The following is a 22,320-nucleotide window of genomic DNA, read 5'->3' as shown; positions in this document are numbered from 1 at the left end:
GAATGTACACATGGATATTATTACTTTAGACCCAGCAATAAAACAGACATACATCTAAAGTTAATATGAATCATAATAATATACATATTTACAATTATTATTATTATTACTTATTGAAATGTTGTTAGTTGTGGGCTGGACTATCAAAGTAACTGACTTCCATTATACATGTTAATAATCTGTACAGACTACTTACTTCTTCGTACCACTGGACTGGTACACTCTGTTCCATAGCTGCCAGAGCACCAATTTAAGTCTGCATATCATTTTCAAAAGGCCAGTGTTTCACGACATTACATGCTTTTGTTAAATTACAAACTATTTCATATTTGATGAATGTCATTCCTCAGAGAAAACTATTTTTCACGAAACAAATCAATCATTATTCGCCTTTAGGTGTCCTTAAAGGGTTACCGTACTGGGCGCATTGAACGAGTAGTTGCCATGCAACCAGACCAGAGACTGAACCAGACCCGTATATTTTCCCTGTTTAGTGACAATGGCCGAAAGAAGTTTTGATAAAAAGCTCCGGCCATCTCAGCCTGGCGTCTCTCAGGTTTGAAACGTTAATGTGTCATGTTTGCCTATCCTAGGTTTTAACTGAACTGTTTGTTTGCCACCAAAAGGTTTAAACCGATTTATTTATTTCCAACAAGTGTAGTTGCTCACCAACATACATCAACACACAAGCTAACGTTACGCTACTTCCGCTAACAGTGTAATTGTTTTCCGCTAACATTATAATCATTGTACTCTAACCGATTTATTAACATTGTGGAAGAAAAATACGTTATGAATGGCAGAAAAATACACTGAGCTAATCCCATGCAGATGTTCAAGCATCAGTTCTTACATAACCTCTGAGTACAACATAGAAAGTGCAAACCCATAAACCAAATAATCTTACTGGTATTATAATATGTTATACAGTTTATCATAAAACCATATCATAAAACCCCTTTCGATCAATTACTTCATCCTAGGTGTGCAGCTATTTTACAGTATTAATCACTTTTTATGGAGGTACCACTTCTAGTTTATGGCTTTCAGTTATATTAATAGGGAAGATCTGTGACAACTTTTCTAAAAGTGTGTGAGTGCAGGGGCTGTGAGGCAAAGACCAGTATTGATATTTGATGGTTAAAAAATCAGATTATGAACTATCTGTTAATGTGTGTTTTTAAAAAAACATGAATAAACATAAAACATATTTTTGTGTACTGAGCGGGACATTTATAGTTTAAAGAAAACAGAGCTTACTGTGCTTATGTACAAATAATATAACAATGTATAATGGGTTTAATTTGTAACGCACTTCATATTTGAAGTGAAATCCCCAAAAGTGCTACAAGCAGTTAGCAGTGAGCATGGAACAATATAAAACAGCACACAACACGGTAGAATGAATAGTAAAAAAAAAAAGCAGTATCAGTCCGGCTTACAAGGTGTGAAGGTCAATTGCTAATTAATTTAGATCATAATCCAATTTTAGACCTTTGTGAAATATTGACTTAGAAAATCCATGTTACCAAGTCTGCCTCTCTGTCTTGTTTAGCCCAAGAAATGCCCATCCTCGTGCACTAAGGCCGAGAGGTCGAAGAGGATTGAAGTACGACCGCAGGTCAAATCTGCCTCAGGCCCAACGAAAAATCACACAGATGACCTTTTGGCCAAGGAAGAACAATACAAGTAAGACCTCCTGTTCCAAAAGACATTTCATATTTTTCTCAAGTTTTCAAGAAGCACTGATCTACATTTTAATTTATTTATTTTTCTTCAGACTCATGAATGCAGAGCTGGAAGCCAAAACAGCTGATCTAGTAAGACAGGCAGAACAACTTATGGTAAGTTATCAACATGTTCACACCAGTGTGTTGTAAAAGCAACACACATTCTTTTTGTAATTTGGCAAGTGAAAACTGCCTTAAAAAATGAACCTCCCTATTGGTGTTTATTCAAATTTAGAGAGACCAGAATGAAGTTCTGTCAAAACCCTTATCTACCCTCCTGCTTTCGGACATTGAGGATGAAGAGAGGTCAAGGTAATAGATATATCAGATCTTTGGAGGATTGGGCATGACACAATAATTACTGTTCGATTTTAAAAGGTCTAAACTTATTCCAGAGAAAGAACCTATGCAACAAAATAATAAATGTATCTATAATATATATATATATATATATGTATATATACCTAACTGTTTCCATGTATTTATCTATCTTTTCCCTTCTAGGATACCAAAGCTAAAACAGAGAACTCTGCAGGGGCCCGGTGTAAAGGTATCGTTATAATGTTTTTCTGCCTGTATTTCTGAAACAATTTCCCCAACACACACTAGTTTTCCATCCACCGCTACATTTTGTCAATGCTGTAGGACTTTCTAATATGTTTTTTATGTATTATATTTGCTATACATTTACTTAGGGGGTGACCAAAAAAAGAGTCACATCAACATCAAACAACATGTGTACTGGTCAACAAGACAAGGAGCCTCACTTGAAAACAGCGTAAGTTTGATTGTAACTGTTAGTTAAATATATTCTGCATGCATTTCCTCACAAGGACATTCAAAGTTTTCACATTGTTCACACCATTTTCAGAACCTCAAAGGCTTCTCGTGTGGATGATTTAGTTGCTGGAGAAGACTCTGCTGATTCTTTCCTGGCTAATACAATACGTAGCATGGAGGAGAAGATGAACAACATCATGATTCATGAAAGTGTCATGGATGATTTTGATACTGCTGGAGAAAATGTAGGATCAGGTAATGTCCATCCCAACTTGTGAAAAGGAAATCCCAGTTGTATTCACTAATAGTGAATTACACAAATATTTATTTTAAAGCATGTCATTTTCTCCCTACAGGTCCGTTTTAAGGTTTCAATAAGTCATTTATTAGGCTGCCATTCACTCTGTGTTAGCTTTTTTGCAAATAAATATACTTAAATACAACCTCTGAATCTATTTTGAAAAATAAATGATACATTCTTACTATTTGTTTTGTTTTCTCTGCAAAGCAGAACTGTTTATTGGGGTTAATGTGGCGTCTGCAAGCGTCAAGAATGTGTTCAAGACGTGTGAGATGGTTGATATGTTTTTTAAGTATTTTTTTTCAAGGGGAAAAGTGAAATGGGCTCCTAAGTCTGATTGTGTTGCTCTGTTTTTGTTGCGGTTAGGTGTTTCAGATGCTCAAATACGAGTTCTGAAGGCAAAACTAGGGATCATGCAAGAGGAACTGGATCAATTCTCATGTGAATATTACAAGAAGGTAATGTGTGGATAAAAAAGATGTAACTAGAACTGTAATGACCCAAGCCTATCAGCAGGGGGGGACAGAACTTCAGCTCAACATCAGTGATGAACAATCTGAATCAGAATACCTTTATTCGTCCCACAGAGGGGACATTTGCATTTGTTACAGCAAGAAAAGAGCCAAAGACAGCTTAATATTAACTAAAAAACATGCATGAAAAAAATATTAAAGATTTAAAAAATTAAAAAAGTACACCATTTTCAAAATACACATCTGTAAACGTTTTTAAGATGAAGCAGCCAGGTATATATTGCACAGTTATTAACAGTATATATTGCACATCATTTGTCGGGGTGTTATAGCATAGTCTGTGTTGTTGTGTTTGTGGGGGGGGGGGGTCTACCAGGGGCCGTAGGAAGGAAGGACCTGGAAATACAGATGACTTTAAATATTGACAACATTGTTCTACACCGTGTTCCTGTTGTTGTTAACATTAGCATCTGTTGTTGCAGGATGATGAAAATGCTAACCTTAGTGCAAGAATCAAGGAGCTTGAGGAGGATCGAGTCAGACTGCAGAAAACAACAAACATCCAGCAGACACAGATCGAGAAGCACAGAGCGCTAGCAGAGGAGTCCAACAGAAAATGTGAAGGTGTTCAACTGCAAGTGTCTGCTCTCCAAAAAGTCTGTAACCCATACTTTTTTAATAACAAACTACAAAATGTGATCTTCCATTACTCATGTGATCACTTCCTGGTCGTGCTATGTGCAGGAAATAGAACATCTGAACAGATCGCAGAAACAAGCGGTGGCCGTCCACAGCAGCGTGGAGGTGCGTCTGAACAGAGCCTTGGAGGAGGGGGAGAGGCTGAAGACTCAACTCAACAAGATGAAACAGACCAGCAAGGTAATCAGATTACAGTGTAGATAACACCATTGTTTACATGTATCAAAACCCAGGTCAAAAAGTAGTATACTTTAGGTTATTAGAAATATAATTTAAGTATACAAAAGTGTATACAAGTATACTTTTACTTTTTGTGCTTAATTGAAAGTATGTTTAAAATGTACTTTTAAAAAGTGTAATTCAAAATAGATGTAATTTAGTTACATTTTAACGTACTAAAAAATAACTACTATTTCTGAAATACTTAAAGTGGTATTTCAGTGTACTTGAATCTAAGTGTATTGTGAATTGCAAATAAGTACATTTTCGCTACTACTAAATTGCAAATACTTATAGTGGTCATTAAGTATACTGATCAAAAGTACAATTCTTTTTTAGTATTTTGTAATACACTATTAGTATGCTTTATTTAAGTAGACTTGAATTTCACTGCATTAGAAGTGTACATAAGTATACAAACAGTGCACTTTAATGTTAGTTCATTTTAAACTGTACTTCAGTGTACTTTGTAAGTGTTTATTTTATAACACCTGTGAATAGTGTACTTTGTTTACACCTCTGGGAAGTGTATAGGTCTGGACTATTACCATCATGTATTAATGCACAAAGACTTACTTGACAGAAGGCACTTTATGTATGTCAGGTTCAGAACAGGTTCCTAAAACACATTGGTACATCCCATTCAACATTCTACTACAGGTGTGTACTTAACAAGTCAATCTACTAGGGATTCGTACATTACAAAATACTAGGAAGCAGAACATCAAAATGACAGAATTCATTGTGCACAAAATTGGAAATTAGTACTCTTATTTTCCCATTATAGGCTCATTATTTAATCTCATTCGTTATTTGGTGAATTACATCAAGCCTATAGTCTGAATCAGTTCTCGAGGCTGCCTTGATGTCCAGTCAAATCAGTCTCGTTCAACGTTGTTTGGTAGAGGGATAACATATATCTTCTCCCTCGACTTAATCTGCACTAAGTTTATTTTATTATGTTGTTGAAAGAAATCTCTAAATTGAGCCCAACCAGCAAAATTGCTGCTATTTGTTTTTTTCCTTTCTATCAAACTTCTATTCAGCATTTGATCATAACAAAGTACTTTACTTAATTTCCCAGTCCTTAGAAGAGACAGGGGGCCAAACCTTTATTGCAGTAGTGTCCTGTACAATTGAAAAATAATGAATTAAAGGTGGGGTATGTAATTTATTTCAGAAACACTTTTTGTTATATTCCATGGAATGCTCTTAACATCCCGATAGCAATGAATATATTAAATGCTTTGACAATAAATACATACAAAAATGTCATCTGTGGAAGCCGTAGTACTGTAAAAAGCACGACCAATCATCTGAGCCGGCCCGGCTAAAATGACTGGATGGCCTACCTGCCTGTCAGCCTTCCATCTGTGCACAAACTCATCTCGTGCCCTCATTGGTCATGTGCGCGTTCGTGTGTTGGAGGAGGGGCTCTGTAAGGAAGTCTGAAGGAAGGGGCAGATTTTTTTCATCTGCATACTTTCAAATTCTAGCGCACTCAAGCTGTTTTCTCCATTCTTACCTACTGTACCTTTCATACACACATAAATAAAACATGAAATGATAAAAAAATATATATTCACATATTCACAACAATTACATAGAACTTGATCTTTATTTCGAGATAAACAATATATTCCTATTGTAGAGCTTTTTGAAAATGTTAATATTTTTAAAGGAATGTAATTATGATCGTCTTGAGATCAAAACGGATTTAACATCTTTAAAGTAAAAAAATAATGCATCCTTTTAAGTATATACAAGATCATACAATAAATGTTAAAACAGGGAGATATGCAACTGATAAACTCCATGGAACAGAAGTGAAGCATGCGTGACGCCGGGAGGGTTTTCTGTGGAGCCTCTCATCCGCTGCACGCGGGACAGCATGGAGGAAGATATTTGGAGAGGGAAAGAGTTGATTAGGCTCTTCAGCTTCAACTGAAATTCAACATGTTTTGATTGTTTGAGACCTTTGTTTGCCCTGCTAAACTAATGTCAGTCTTTTTAAATATGTGATCAGGACAAGATCAGCGAGGAACATCAGAGTAAAGAACATCTCCTTGCTGAAAACAAAATGTTAAAAAAGCAGAAAGCAGAACTCATTGTGGGTTTTAAGAAACAGCTCAAGCTGATTGACATTCTCCAAAGACAAAAGGTAAGTGTCTCTAACTCACTGTTACCAATAGGCACCCTGTTTTCAGTTTCCTCTAAATGTAACTCTTTTGATGCAGATGCATTTTGAAGCTGCCAAGCTGCTGTCATTCACCGAACAGGAGTTCATGAAAGCTCTAGACTGGGGGAAGTCATAAACACAGAGACACGCTGACGACCGAGTCTTCACTTTCAAAATGTGTCTCCTGATAATGATCACATCAAGCCACCACCTTTTCTGGAATGCTTTTTATTCAGATCCTGTAACCCTAACCCTAATAAGACGTTTGTTTTTGTACTGAATGCTAATAAAGTTCCTTCGTGAATCCTGAACGATGAAATCACTCAATTGCTACCAAGGTAACTCTAAAATGCCATCTAGTGTCATGGTATGCAAGTTCAGATCAAACGTCTACTGATCGTCCTCCCAGCCGTCCTCAGAGGAGATATCTGCCGGACGCTTTTCAAAGTTCTTTCTGAAGTCTTCATCAAAGTGCTGCAGGTCGTCTTCACGGAGCAAGCCCTGAACAAGGACACACTCATGGTCATACACTCGTTCCACCAACAGGAGATATGAATCTGTTATTCATGCTTCATGCTCTGCATCATACCTTCGGGAGGTATCCAAGGAGTTTTGTTGCGTGGCGTTTAAGAAGTCGCTGCCTCTCCTCTTCGATAATCTGCCGACGCAGCGCCTGCCTCTCCTCCTCAATCGCCTTTTCTTTAGCCTCCAGTTCCTTAAAGAGAGACATGAAAGTTATTATCAAATCTGACATTACATTTAAGTATATACACCAATCACTGGACATAAATTCACACTGTTTCCACACGCCCATGTTAATATATATATATAATATGTATATATGACCCAACTTGTATGTCTATTTTCATTTTCATTCATAGTTTATATGACCGAATATATGCATATTTATATTCTTATTTTCATTTTTTGTATTAATCTCTTATTTCATAGTTTGTCATTATTATTATTTTTATTTGTAATCTTTGATCTTATGTTTGATTGTATTACTCTGTATGAATCTGTCCTGCTTTTTCACCTTTACCCTGTTGCTGTTTAAACAACTGAATTTCCCTACGGGGATTAATAAAAGTCTGCAATAAACCGTATTTAATTTTGTCTTCATTTACATTATTTAATTTCATATTCTGGTATTTTACATATCCTAGATTACGATTTTGGCTTGCAACGATTGCGAAAACAACGTAATCGAAATAAATTGATTATTCATTTTATTAAAAAAATAAATATGTAATTGTTTTTTAAATAATCGTGATTATGATTTTTGCCATAATCGAGCAGCCCTAACATATCCCATATTCTATTGACATGTACAGTATATAGACTTCTTGCACTACTTTTTATTTTGTATGTTATTATATATTGTGACAAAGGTAACTTCGTGGACTGACGGCTTCGGGCCTTGTAATATTGCACATGTGGTTTAGTTTGAAAGTGTTTCCCCTCCCGTTTTGTCTGTGGCTGGTTATTGGGTTCACCTGGTGCCCTATGTCCCCCCCCCCCCCCCTGTGCTCTGTTTTCCCTAGGTAGTGTGTGTGAGATCCTTGTGGCTGCTGACTGTGTTCAGGTGGACAGCAATTGAGGCTGTGAATCATGTGCCCATGATTTGAATAAATGCCCACACCGGGTTATATTTGAACTCTCTGCCTCCTTGCTCGGTCGGGCCGCTCAACGGTCAGTCTCACATAATATGTTGCATTGTGGGAGTCAGAAGAATTTCATTGCCATTTCTACACTATAGCTTTGTGCATGTAAATGACGTAACACAGTTGCCTTAATTAAAAAGAACAACGCAATTAATTTCATAGTAATATTATAATTGTTATATATGGCATGATTTAATACAGTTTACAGATCCTGGACAACTCAACGTGGGTCGACGTCTTTATTTGAAGCTCTGCTGAAGTCTGTGACAACGTTTTAATTTGACAAGGTTATACGGAAAAGGAACTTTAAAGATTAATCTACTTTCACGACAAGCGTCCAACGAGGTATTTGTTTTATGTTTTCATGTGTCCTATTTTCATTCATACGTGTAGCACAATATGCTAATATCTTTGGCTATGTATACGTGTTATTCGTTGTAGTTCTCACGGCGTAACGGAAGAGGGGAGGCTACAAGATGAAAACTCCAAGAAATAAACGCCCGTTTTAAAGAACCGACCTGTGTCACGAAGAGAGCTACAGTGCATATGACAATAAAACCTTTGAATCTTGAAGTATCGCCATAGCTGTACAGTGAAATATGAGTGTAGTGTGTTTTGCTTTGTTCCTCATATACATCTTGTACTTTCTTTCATTGTCCGTAAGATTCAAAATGTAATCATGATTAAACAGCGATATGTTTACACAGTGTAGTACGAACAGCATAACACCTGATATTAAAACCACACCAGCACTGCTTTAACTTGGATATCACAGAGTGTGGTTCGTACCTTGTCCGCCTCATGCTGCCGTCTTCTGTCCTCTATCAGTTTCTCCACCTCCCGTTTGTGCTCGAGTTGCTTCATGCGTCGTTTCTGGGCGTTCATCTGCTCCAAACGATCGTCCTCGGCAAACTTAGCCATCATTATTTTCCTGAAGGCCTCCTCTTCGTCTTTCTCTGCCTGCCTTCGCATCTCTTTGAAGGCCATCTGCTCCTGGCAGGTCTGCTGCATCGTCAGCCTGTGGCGGATTTTCTTCTCCATCTCTTTCTATTAGATTCAAATAATAATAATAATCATTCAGTGGTGTTGGGGAATCATTTGCTTAGGTATTCAACCTTTGACACAGTTCATCATTTTCTCCTCTCACTGTCTCCTTTCCCATGGCATAGGTCTAAGGCAGGGGTTCTCAAAGTGCGGCCCGCGGGCCAATGGCGGCCCTCGGAAATGTTTCTGGCGGCCCGCGAGAGTTAATGTGACACGCTGAAATGCATGCGTTATATTTTAATCCTCCATGGTTGTATCTAGTAAGAATTAGAATGGAATTTAAGAATGGTAAAACTGCGCCCCCTGGGCTGTCATTCCTAAATTATGAATGACAGCTTGTGGAAAGTTTGCTAGACTACTGGTTGCATGGCAACTAGGCATCTCGCGAGTTGCGGTAATTGGTTAGTACAATAAAGAAAGGATTTGTTTTGTAATTATTTTGTGTTCCGTTTTTTCTTGGGCGGCCCTCAATCCAATATTGGGTACCTAAATTGGCCCTCACTCATCAAAACTTTGAGAACCCCTGGTCTAAGGCCTTGGGTATAGCCTTTACAGTCTATGGGTATAGCTGCTATCTCTCTTAAGGAGGAGCAGCTTGGACGCATTGTTGTTGCCAGTCTATGACAGAGCACAAGCCGCCATGAGGTAGTTTACTGTTCAGGGACGAAGGTTCCCTGGCGCACATTCTTTCCTATGGACGAGTGCTCTAGTTAGATTCAGGGTCCATATTGCTTTAGTCCAGGGGTCGGCAACCTTTTTGATATGAAGTGCCATTACAAAAAAAAAGTGTTATCAGCGTGCCTACGATCGTGAATTATCAACGGGGTGGGGGGGGGGGGGGGTGGTGAGGAGCTCGAATTTAACAAACAAATGTAAATAATTGGTTTAAACGGCATAATAATAAGGACGATCGTCCGTTCTGTGATTCTCCAGAACACACACATGGCCAGTCCGCCCCTTTGTAGCATATTATTTAGATGAGAGATGGGCAGATCGCCACTGGGCTTTCAACTAAAGACACAGCCACACAAAAACTGTGGCATTTGTACAGCTCCTTATGGGTACTGCAATTTGTGAAGTGCTTTCCTCTGTGGTGAAACGATCAGCACTGCACCACAGAGGAAAGCAGCAGAAAGTCGTCTGGAGTTAAAGAGAGCGGGGCTGCGTTGCGTGCATGGCTTCCTTCTGCAGGTAACGGGGGGACGCGCTCTGGCGGTGGTCTCGTTCAGGATCCGAAAATACAATTTTAATATTTTGCACACTTATTCCACTAATTCCTAGTGTGCCACTGGTTACGGTGCCGTGTGCCAATGGTGGCACGCGTGCCAGGGGTTGCCGACCCCTGCTTTAGTCTCACTGATGAAGAATGTTGATTATTACACTACGAACTAGTTAAAACCTCGAGCTACAGTCGGGGTTCATATATTTTTTTACCAATGATTTTCCATGACATTTACCTAATTTTCCATGACCAAAAAAATTACTCTTTCTCAGCGGTACCACTGAAAGTAGTTTATTTTAACATTGAACAGGAAAATAAGGTCTGCATATGAAACATGTTGTGCCTATCTAAAACAAATCAAATAGTAGGCTTACTAGCTTCTACAGCTAAAGCAACTAAAATCTCTCACCAGCAAAATACCTCGTCAGTTAAATGCCATTTTACGTTTCATTACTATACGATACAGTATTTATTATCATTATAGTATTACTATTTTGGTGATAAGATCAAATGTAAATTATATTTGATGCAACTTTAGTTACATTTCCATGACTTTTCCAGGGCCTGGAATTAGCATATTGAATTTCCATGACTTTTCCAGGTTTTTAATGACCGTAGGAACCCTGTACAGAAAGAGTTCTTCAGAATTGGTTTGGCAACCGCTGTGTCAACTCGTGACACACCACCTGTCTTGTCAATTCTCCGGCCGTAACTCCAAATAAACCGTCAGTGTTTGCCATCAAAGCTCCAGCTCTCCTCGTGTCTCTCTGAGTCCTGACTCCAATTGCTTCAGAAGTTTCCCCCACAAGTGGAGCTTTTAAATTCATAGCCCGGAGTGTCTCTGTACATCTCTTTTCTCATGGTGGTCTCATTTTCATGTTTTTGGGCCAAACCATTAACAAAACAATCGTTTGATAACTAGCATGAATGTCTAACATGTGAAAAAGTAAAGCAAAGATACTTACTATTTCTTTCTGCCTGTGAGCCTCTTCTTGTTCTTCTGAATGAAGTTCCTCACGGACTCGCTCCATCTCTTCTTGCTGCTGCCTTCTCGCCTCCATTTTCTCAGACAGCTAGGGAACAGAGAGGAGTGCCAAATATACAGTTATGTGTCGTTGAATGAAAATCTAAAAAGTATTGGGATTTAAAAAACATAGTTGTCTAAATGATTACGATTTTATGAAGATGCTCCTTTGCTTCTTCTTTCTCTCTGATCTTGGCCATCTTGCTCTCCTCCATGTGCTCCTGCTGGCTCGCAAACTCCATGATGCGCCTGTTCTCCGCCTCCATCCTCTCTCGCTCCATGCGTCTCCACTCCGCCTGGTGCTTCTTGAAGTCTTCGATGTGCTGCTGAGTGGCTCTGACCTTCTCCAGCTTCAGCTGCCTCTCCCTTCAGGAGAACAATATCATTTAAAAAAAAACTCACACGACCAAAGGCTTATCTCCTTCTTGGAGAAGAAACGGAAGCTAGTAGATACTCTATTTTAAATGCATCCTGTAGTATTTTGAGTCAACGACAGATACAGATATTTAATTGGTAATCAGAATCAGAAACAGGTTTATTGCCAGGTAGGTTCACACATACGAGGAATTTGACTTGATGTAATGGTGCAGACATAAAATATAAAACAAAAAATCTTTAAGAACACCGTAATAAAATATAGTTAAATAGCAATAAGATAAAGCAGTAATTTACATGGAAATAGAATGTTATGAATGAATTATAGGATATAAAATATGAAATAAGAATATGTGCAGTAAGCAGTGTGAACATTGTGTGCATTAATGTATTGCATATAGAGTCTACGCTGTGGCTGAGGTAAGTGTCAGTGGGGGGGCCTTGTTTAAGAGGCCGGTAGCGGAGGGGAAGAAACTGTTGAGGTGGCGAGAGGTTTTGATCCTGATCCTGGAGCGCAGCCTCCTGCCAGAGGGGAGGGGGGTGAACAGTTTGTGTCCAGGGTGGGAGGGGTCGGCCACTATCTTCCCTGCCTGCCCCCGATTTAAGTCACTTAAATCACATGTTCTTTACCCAGTATAAACATGGCCAACTTAAACCCATGGAATATGTATTCTAGGTAATATCAAATCCCTTCATTGTTGGGTTAATCTAGAAAATGTGTACTTTTTTTGCAATTCTCTTAAATGCTGTAAATATTGGCGCCGAAGGACTCACATCTGATCCTCATCGTAAATCTTTCTGACGATCTCATCCACCAGGAGCTTCTCTTTGAGGAACTCCTCGTACGCCTCTTGTCTCTTGCGCTCCTTCTCCATGAGCTGCAGCTCCAGCTCTCTCTGATACTCTACCGTTTCCTCCAGACGTTTCTGCTCCAGCTTCAGCTTCTCAGCGGCCAATTGCTCAAGTTCACTCTTCATCTTACGTCCTAAATCTGCCACCTCGCACTAATTCAAAGAAAAGACATACACTGAGGAAAATATTCTGTGTTTTCGTGAAGTTAATAGCTCCTTGTTAATAGCTGCTTGTTACTAGCTCCTTGTTACTAGCTCTTTGTTACTAGCTCCTTGTTACTAGCTCCTTGTTACTAGCTCCTTGTTAGGAGAAATAAGGATATGTTTCACTCCTAACTGACCAACAGTGAATATCAATGCACCTTACATATGGGACCTAATGCAAAAAGGTAATTAAGCCTCTTTTAAACAAATGTACTTCATAAACAGTCCCTTCAGTATGTTCTTAATTAGATAATACTGGATCTCTATCCGTTAGCTGCAAAGAAAAATCTAGATATTTAAAATATTTTAAGAACAGAATTAATCTTGGTGGTTCAGACTTAGGTTATGTTGTTGGAAGTAGCTGATTGAAATGAATGCGGACGGTGCTCACCATTGTCTCAAGCCTCATAGCTTCATGCTCAGCAATCTGCGCCGCTCTCTCCTTATTCAGATAGGCAGACTTCAGCTTCGACTCCAGCTCTCGAAGCTCCATGCTGAAAAGTATTCAAACCGACTTATCATAGGTACTGAAGAGACCAAAGCAGAGAAAGACAACACAACAGCAAGAAAGCATTTGCATTTTGAGCCGGATTATAAAGTGAGTCCAGGTTATGGAGCATGTGTAGGTGTACCTGTTCTCTTTAATATGCTGCCTCATTTTCTCTTCTCTTTGGGTCTCACAGTTGATGCGGGCCAGCTCTTTAGCCAACGTCTCCTCTTGTTCTAGTTGTTGCTTTCTGGTTGCTCTCTGCTCCTCTGCCTGCAAGTCAAAGATAGTTATGATTATAAACATCTGAGTTTAGGTAAGTTACAGTACTGTGTATCATTACATGTTTAACTGGTGATAACCAATAAGACAGACATTTACCATGGATCAAATTAAATAATTGTTCGTTAAAACAGGTTCCTCATGTTACCCACTAAATGTTTTTTACCTTCACCTGAAACTGGTTTGCCATTTGGTGATTTTTTTCAGCCAAATAAAAGGGGCCGCTCAATTTGAAGATGTGTTTATTTATATTATCTTGTATATTTGGTATGTGTTTTTTTACAATAGCATGAAGTGAGCTGCAACTTATTGTGAAATACTGTATAATGGTTCCCCTAGAAAGCTTTTTAGGGCTAATGGTCAAAAGAGTGTCTTTCCTGCCCTTTGACAAGAGATGGGAGTGTAAGGGAAAACAATACAACTGATGCTGTGTATACAAAATATCATATAATCGTAAGAGGGCCGAACAAATATTGGCTTAAGTGAGAGAGGTTTATTGATAATGGCACAAGAGTAAGAATAAGGTATACATATGGTCTTGTATTCTTAAACGTATTCCTCTGTGCTCAGGATCAATGTATTTGTATGTAATTTTATGTATTGAGTGTTCCATACAACTTATTTTTACAAAGCCATCTCCTTGATTATTTTGTTGAAGCAGCTTTTAGCTTCTATGCTCAAACTTCCTAAGTATCTAAAGTCTGCCCCAAACCCGGGTTCAAAGGCTGAGAACCTTTCTCTGTATGCTGATTTTCCAGAGACCATCTGACTATGTGTTATCATAGCACTCCAGCACTTGCTGCATTATCTGTATTTACAATGTCAATTTTCTAACTATCCTTTCATGAGTTGTCTTTTAGTTCAATTCATTTTGTTTTTAATTATTATGTTTTAAGCACTTTGAATCCTTTGTGTCTGAAATGTTCTATGTTTCAGAAGAATCAGAATCAGGTTTATCACCAGGTAGGTTTACACGTACGAGGAATTTTACTTGGTGTCGTGGTGCATACACACAAGTAAAGCAATAATTAAAAACACTTACCATTTCAAAAATAAATAAAAAATATATTAAAATATAACAGTATTTACATTGCAATGGAATGGAATAAAAATATGGAATAAAAATCGGCAGTGATAAAAAAGAAAGAAAAGAAAACAGATATTGTTGTACATTTTGTGCATTAATGTAATGTAATGCATGTTTAAACTAACCTTAAGCTTTGTTTATCCCTCTTGTTCATGGGGTGACACGGTGTAGAGATGCGACAATGGTAAAGGATGTATATTCACAAAAACATGTGGAAATTATTTGTTTTGTGTAGGGAAAATTTGATGCAAGTGATATCAAAATAATGCAGCGGAGACAGGAGAGGTTTCTCAATACTCTAATTTCACCTCCTCGACTCCTCGGTCCTCCGGTAGTGACCCAGAAATGAATTTCAGCGCGCCATGTTGAAGCGAGGAGACTCTCTGGAGGAGCTCTGTCACTACCCGATCTGCAGCTCTGCCCGATCTGCAGTGCGCATGTGCGAGATGGTCCGCCATATTGGACAACTCCGGGCGGCAACCCAAGTAGGACAACATTGACACAGTGGCTTTTGGCAAAGCTCAAAAGGAAAACTCGAGAGAGATGAGTTATTGTTATTACAACGTGACTTCGCTATTATTTAACAACTCTTTTTATTGGGTTATTTTATTTGGGGTTAAGTACATTGTCAGAATAAGTGAGAAATGAATTTAACTTCTGTTAGACAGCTCTACAGTATGCCATACATTTTTGCACACATTCACAGTAAATATGTATTCAGTATAGCTGTTTATGTGTTTATATATATCTATGGAGCTGCAGATCGGGTAGTGACTCTGGCTGCTTCTCAGGTAGACTATTTTCATTTCCTCGCTCCTCGGTCTCACCGGAAGTTGATTTGCCTGCGCCATCTTGAGTAACGTCCCATGGTTCTTATTTCTGCTGGAGGACCGAGGATCGAGGAGCGATCATGGAGGAGCGATAAATCCTCAGATACTCACCCCGCCCCCTTACTGTGTATCGCTCACTGATTGGACGAGGCAGTGCATGCACTGATCTGATGCTTCTTGACCATAGACTGTATATATAAAGTTCTTGACATGAGAGCAATACCCCAGCGGAGTGATGAAAATACATGAACCTCACAGGACGGGAATTTTATTCCTATTGTGCACTCTAATCAATATTAATCAAACTATTGTTCGTTTAAATACATTTTAAGAATGGCGTTTATCTTTTTTGAGAATGACTTCTTATTTTATTTCATGTATTTGGATCTACAACAGATGATACTAATGTTTATGTCAGTAAATGTGCACTAACAGAGGCGGGGGTGTTTGTGGAAATAACGGGTACAGAGCTGGCTGCTGCCAGACGAACAGCTGTGCAGCGTCATCACAAACGGACGTCGCTTCACGTGACGCTCCGGAGGAAAGGACGTCCCATTGCTCTTAAAACTAATTTCCCTGCTTCTCGTGGTTTCCTTGCGGCCCTCCATGCTTCCCTGGTGGGAGGGACTAAACGCAGGGAAACGACGCAAGTGAGGGAAGCAAGGATTTAATTTAATCGACCTGAGAAGCAGCCAGTGACAACCTCTAACCAAGGAGACACTGATGCATCCTCCACGGCTCATGTCCACGGCTCCTCCGCGGACGCATTTCCGGGAACGGTGGAGGCGTTATGCACAGTGTGTCAGTAGGCTTGTTTGAGACAAGCAAGACCTGCGCAGTTGCGATCAACGTCTTGCTACTGCGTTGCATGATGGTTAGTCATTTTGTCCGACTTGCTCTGGAGTCTCGCCCACATGAGACTTTGAAATCTCGCGGGACAAAGACGCCCGCAGCCTTGAGAGCGAGGCGAGGCGAGTTGGCGCAGTTGCTCTCCACGAGCTGCGGAAGCGAAATGCTTGATGGGAAACGGCTCGCTGGTATCTCGAGCTGAGCGCTCATTGGTGGTTTTTACCATGTGCTGCTGATGAAACTCTCCAATTGGCTGGCAAAAGTTTGTTGTTGTTTTGTGTCAGTTTTACGTCGCCACATCCATTCCCATTTTTCATCATTGTTCCACAATGTTTATCAACATGAAATTAATATCTATATATTTTATACTATACTGCTTACCGTTTTCATACTTTATATATCTTAGCATATTCATACACACTGTTCATACTGCTCACAGGCTGATATCTAGTGTATTCATTCATACCCCACTGTTTATTCATCATTCAATTCATTCTATATGTTATTCTGTAGATGGTGTACATTAATTTCCACTTCACTGCTTGTTGCACCTGGTTAGAAGCTAAACTGCATTTCGTTGTCTCAGTACCTGTAATATGTGCAATAACAATAAAGTTTCTCTTTAAGTTAAACCAAATCATTAAGATAAAATCTATTGTAATGTAATGATTTGGTTTAACCTTATTTATTGAATACATCATTTAAAATGGCAAGATTAAATCAAATTACATCCATGTTGTACACATCATAAAGCTTAAAGTGGCAGCTAAAGAATTAACACAGCAGCAGGTCTGTTCAATTCATGCTCATTAAGCTTCATGTGTGCGGATCTGAAGGGACTGATCATTTGTAGCCTGTCCACCTATCAGTTTTGCAAACATTAAGAGGGAGGAGCATTTCTAATTATGGAACCCAGTCACTGGTGTGGTTCATCATCATGACTGAATTAACAAACCTATATAAAGCAATGGAGATCACCTTTGTCTACAGTGGGTAAAATGGAATTTCCGCCATTGCAAACCCAGCCAGTCAAGCCGACTCCGAGTCCGAGCTGTCCGACTTAAGACGAGCTTTTTGACACCTCCCCCGGCTGCGATCGGCTACTCTCTTCTACTTTCGCAACACGTTCTCACTCTCATCCCGTCACATATTGACGGACGGTCAGGGCCCCTCCCCGTCGCTATATTACGTACAGGGTACCCCTTTCCCGTCATTTTCTACGGGCAGGGCGTCCCATAGACCTTCATTGCGGACACAGCGGACCCCTTGCCCGTCAGGCTTCTACGAGCAGGGCGTCCCATGGACGAATAATGCCTATTTTAAGGTTCATTTGGCCATTAAAATGCGTTTTGATCTCATTTTATGCGAGTAATGAGTTTTTATTTCGGATTATTTGTGCAGTACATGTACATGATGTTTAGTTTGCTAGTTATGACGAAGATTACTTCATGAATGTGTACACATTCATGGTTGCTAAGGTGGTTGCTATGGACGCTGCAAGACCACGTGATCAACAACAATGGCTGTCCTTCGTGTTATTCTCGGTGGAAAAATGCCTATTTTAAGGTTAATTTGGCCGTTAAAATGCGTTTTGATGTCATTGTATGCGAGTAATGAGTTTTTATTTCTGATTAGTTGTGCAGTACATGTATATGATGTTTAGTTTGCTAGTTATGACGAAGATTACCTTACGTCTGTGAGGAAAATACATGGGGCTCAGAGCCTCGTATTTTAGTTTAGGATGGCCGAAGACACTACACTACCCAGAATCCCCAGCTATCGTTGAGGTCTACAGTCCCCGTGATTACTCTTCTAGGTCTGGGATTGGATGTTGGAGTGGCAGTGCGCCAAGGTTACAGCGTCAAACAGCTGTGTGAAATGGAACGAAACCACGCCAGACTATCCAAAACTGGAATCGAACGCCCCCCCAGAACTACACACTACACTATTGTGTTTCGCAAAATGTTCTATGGGACGTCTCTACTGAACTTTTTCGTTTTCCCACAATTAGAAGTTGCCAGTATTAAACACATTGGTGTTATCAAATGTAAAACATATAATTAATAAATGGATAAAAATCGCTGTCCATAATGCGCAGCATCAATATATAGCATTAATATACCCACATGAAAGCTCATTGATACTTTGTAATTCTACTCCACTACAATTCAGAGGTTAACCTGGTATTTTTACTCCACTGCATTTATTTGAGTTACTTTGCAGATTCTGATTAATGATGTGAAATATAAACAACCCTTAAATCAGACTTTAGTTACACCTGAGTAAAATTCAGATAAGGTGATTGTCAAGTGCCAACAATCAGGAGAGATATTTGATACTTGTGCTTGAGAAGACTAAACATGTATCTGCAATTGACATTAATGGAAACGAGTAATAAAGTATATTAATTACTCCTTATTCTCTACTAATAGTTAATTAAAGACTATATATTATGGCTATTTTGCACATCCCTTTCAAGATTTCAAGATTTTAAAGGTGTATTGACATATCATTTACACAACTTACGGTGTAGTTATGAAATGAATGAAAAACTTGGGTCACAGGTCCCTCAACAGTGCAGTACAAGACATCTATCAATATGTGTGTACCTCCACCATTAAACTGTCATATTCTGCACATTTCTTATTCTATCTACATACATAAGAGTATAATCCATATGTATAATATCAGTTAAAATAAGTGCTTCAACATAGTTAACATTGCAGGAAAGCAATATATTAGACGTTAAGTACTTTGTATTTATCTGTAGATAGATACCCCCAACCTTTTTTTCTTATTTAAAAGAAGACCGTAATCTGTTATTTAATATTTAAATAAAGGTTAATTCGTTTTTCTGTTTTGCACCTCCTCCTATTAATATCTTTGTACATCCTGCACTAAACTGTTTTATTGAAGAGATCACTTATAGTATCTTCTTGATTTTTTATATTCTATATTTCTATCACAGACCTTCTACTTTCCCCCTATGAAAGTATATGTACTCTTAATATTTTTGTAATCAAATATAACACATAAAAACAATAATTCAATAACGTGCTTTAACCACTAGGCACACAAGGTACACACAGACACTTATGTACAACATCTGAAGATGTGTAGTTTTATTCATGCTTTCACATAATGTTACAGCATATTGCTATACTATTTCAGAATCAGTATTTACATTCTTACATTCAAAATGCAATCCAATTCAAATCAGTAATATCTTTAAAAACTACAGTCCTTTTTTATCAGCTGTGCACCGTTATGGTGTAAATATAACCTATCTATGAATTACATCAAATGTAAAAGTCAGCCGAATTAGTGTTGATACTGCAAGGAGACGTATTGTGTGAAGAGAAATTGAGAAGTTTTTTAATTGTTGATATATTTATGATCCACGTCAAGTATTCAGTTTCGGCGGCATTTCTTCAGTTTTTCCATAGGTCTTATCATCAGGGCGCTATAAATAAAGAACTACGGCAGATCTGTAATATTTAATGCAGCCGAACCGTGTATTACAATGCCGTTATGTGATGACTTTCAAAGAGAAAAGCAAGAGCACTCGGAATTAAGTATTATTTTAGTCTTTTAAAATGTTTTCCGGATTTCATATAATATAAACACCAAATCCCAGCATGCATTGCGGCTAAAACATCCAATCACCGTAGCTGAGAATCTTGGGTAATCGCTCGAAATGCCCACGTCTGTTCCGGTTATTTTTATTTTTAAATTCAGTTCCTGACGAACGCCAAAAAAGACCGAGATTATGGAATTAAACCAATAAATAAAAGCAAGGATAATTGTATGTTATTGGTGAGTAAATAACAGTGTGTTATTTTGAAAAGAATAACAAATTAGAAGGAAAAAAAGATTTTAAAAATACGAGGCTCTGAGCCCCATGCATTTTCCTCACAGACGTAAGGTAATCTTCGTCATAACTAGCAAACTAAACATCATGTACATGTACTGCACAAATAATCAGAAATAAAAACTCATTACTCGCATACAATGACATCAAAACGCATTTTAATGGCCAAATGAACCATAAAATAGGCATTTTTCCACCGAGAATAACACGAAGGACAGCCATTGTTGTTGATCACGTGGTCTGGGAGCTGTTGCAGCGTACATAGCAACCACCTTAGCAACCATGAATGTGTACACATTCATGAAGTAATCTTCGTCATAACTAGCAAACTAAACATCATGTGCATGTACTGCACAAATAATCAGAAATAAAAACTCATTACTCGTATAAAATGACATCAAAACGCATTTTAATGGCCAAATGAACCTTAAAATAGGCATTATGAAGGTCTATGGGACGCCCTTCCCGTAGAAGCCTGACGGTCAAGGGGTCCGCTGTCCGCAATGAAGGTCTATGGGACGCCCTGCCCGTAGAAAATGACGGGAAAGGGGTACCCTGTACGTAATATAGCGACGGGGAGGGGCCCTGACCGTCCGTCAATATGTGACGGGATGGGAGTGTGAACGTGTTGACTTTCGAGGCGAGCCGCAATGTGTCTCAAACAAGCCTAGTACCATATGGTACCTACACCGGACTTATCTCAGCGCCTGGATATTATTTTAGTAGCTGCTTTCATGTGACGCTTTGTTTACAGTGAGAACAGCTGTGAGGTCCGTGCAGAAAGCAGAGCAGTGTGTAAAATATATATCACTCAGTATAACAAGCCTACATTACTCTCTGTATTTGTATACTGTAGTTTAGTAGATATCTACAAACAAAGAGTCGATATTTTTCTAAGACCATTTAGTGCTTCACATTATAAAATACACAACGGCTGTAGCCTGATTATGCTTTAGGAGCTGTAGCCTACTGTAGGTGTGTGTGTGGTACAGTGTGTAGGTGTGTGTGTTGTACAGTGTGTAGGTGTGTGTTGTACAGTGCGTAGATGCAGCGGGTCTCAGTAGCCTAGGTTTGATGTCCTATGCTTACTTTTAATACTTGTAAATACTTTTGGCCCGTAATTTCAAATCCCCATTTCAACGACCAGAGAGAGGGGGGGATATATCCAGTCTCTGATTGTGTTACGTTATTATGAGAGTGCTCTCATACTTGTTTGATTCTGAAATTGTAAATATATAAATACATGTGTGTGTATGTGGGCGGCACTAAGTCTCGAGGATAGGAGTCGAGGAGGGGAAATTAGAGTATTGAGAAACCTCTAGGGTGCCCTGCAGAGCCGACCCACAATGCCTTGTTGAGGAGACCCACTTACCTGGATGAGAGCGGCCTCCACCTGTCTGTCCCTCAGCTCCTCCTTCACCTGCCTCAGCAGCCTCTTCCTCTCGATGCTGTCCTCGTGCCGCAGCCCGGCCTGCTGCTGCCGCTCTCTGACCGCGCGCCCGGCCTCCTCCTGCCGGTGCTGCTCCTGGTTCTGCCTCTGAGACATCTGCTGCTGGCTGTACGCCCGGTTACGACTCTGTTCCAGTGGAAAAGACACGTAACACTGAATAAACTCAACAGGTGCTGCGTCAACAGGTTGATGTTAGCTGCTCTGCTTGTAGCAGTTAAGCTAAAGGTAAGTTTAACTTCGGTTCAGCAGAAAGTTTACCATGTTTGAAGTGCTTTTCGTCGATGTCCTCCTTCCCGACTTAGTTAATATTAACTCTTTAATTCGTAAACAATTATGAATGTATTACATTGAAGTTCATATTAATGCCGTTGTTATCCTGACGAGACGCTACATTTTCTCGGTGTGTTGTTTGGCATCTGGTTGTCCTAGGAACGCCGCGTCGCCGTAAACTCGGCCAATCAAAATGAGCTTGAACCATGACGTCACCTGCCGGTAAAATCAAAATCTCTTCTTCACTTTACAGCTTCATGTTTACCAGATTCATTTTAAACGTAGCCTGCTGTTTGACTAGGCTATCAATAATGTACGAATACATGTATAAAGTCAAACATTATCAATTGTCAACATCTAGTAAATGTTTTTGATTTCCTAAAATGTGTTATAGCATTTTTTATGTGTATGAAATTAAATACTGAATAT

General features: G+C 39.1%; 2 protein-coding genes across 3 annotated transcripts; one reads left to right on the top strand and one right to left on the bottom strand.

Annotated features, from left to right (window-relative positions):
- The first annotated feature begins 437 nt into the window (after positions 1-437).
- Positions 438-6,692, top strand: tex9 (testis expressed 9). 2 transcript variants are annotated; one of them, XM_034112033.2, is made up of 12 exons: positions 439-556; positions 1,556-1,689; positions 1,781-1,844; positions 1,966-2,042; positions 2,235-2,280; positions 2,426-2,508; positions 2,602-2,765; positions 3,178-3,269; positions 3,767-3,940; positions 4,029-4,163; positions 6,229-6,363; positions 6,440-6,692. In XM_034112033.2, the coding sequence occupies exons 1-12, from the start codon at positions 500-502 to the stop codon at positions 6,515-6,517; spliced, it is 1,239 nt and encodes a 412-aa protein (XP_033967924.1). In that variant the 5' UTR covers positions 439-499; the 3' UTR covers positions 6,518-6,692. The 2 variants fall into 2 exon arrangements, with proteins under 2 accessions (XP_033967919.1, XP_033967924.1); XM_034112028.2 differs by having other exon boundaries at positions 438-556; positions 6,229-6,533.
- A 74-nt stretch (positions 6,693-6,766) lies between these two features.
- mns1 (meiosis-specific nuclear structural 1) lies at positions 6,767-22,059 on the bottom strand. Its single transcript, XM_034112017.2, has 10 exons — positions 21,880-22,059; positions 21,544-21,747; positions 13,398-13,525; positions 13,157-13,259; positions 12,485-12,714; positions 11,485-11,701; positions 11,277-11,384; positions 8,835-9,092; positions 6,971-7,096; positions 6,767-6,882 (listed from the first exon to the last, which is right to left on the bottom strand). Exons 1-10 carry the CDS (start codon positions 21,880-21,882, stop codon positions 6,772-6,774), a joined length of 1,488 nt encoding a protein of 495 aa, XP_033967908.1. The 5' UTR covers positions 21,883-22,059; the 3' UTR covers positions 6,767-6,771.
- Between the last annotated feature and the right edge of the window lie 261 nt (positions 22,060-22,320).

This window comes from Pseudochaenichthys georgianus, chromosome 3 (assembly GCF_902827115.2).
Source record: "Pseudochaenichthys georgianus chromosome 3, fPseGeo1.2, whole genome shotgun sequence".
Lineage (NCBI taxonomy): Eukaryota > Metazoa > Chordata > Actinopteri > Perciformes > Channichthyidae > Pseudochaenichthys > Pseudochaenichthys georgianus.
The sequence above is the reverse complement of the archived record's forward strand: the minus strand, read 5'-3'. Positions and strand labels throughout refer to the sequence as shown.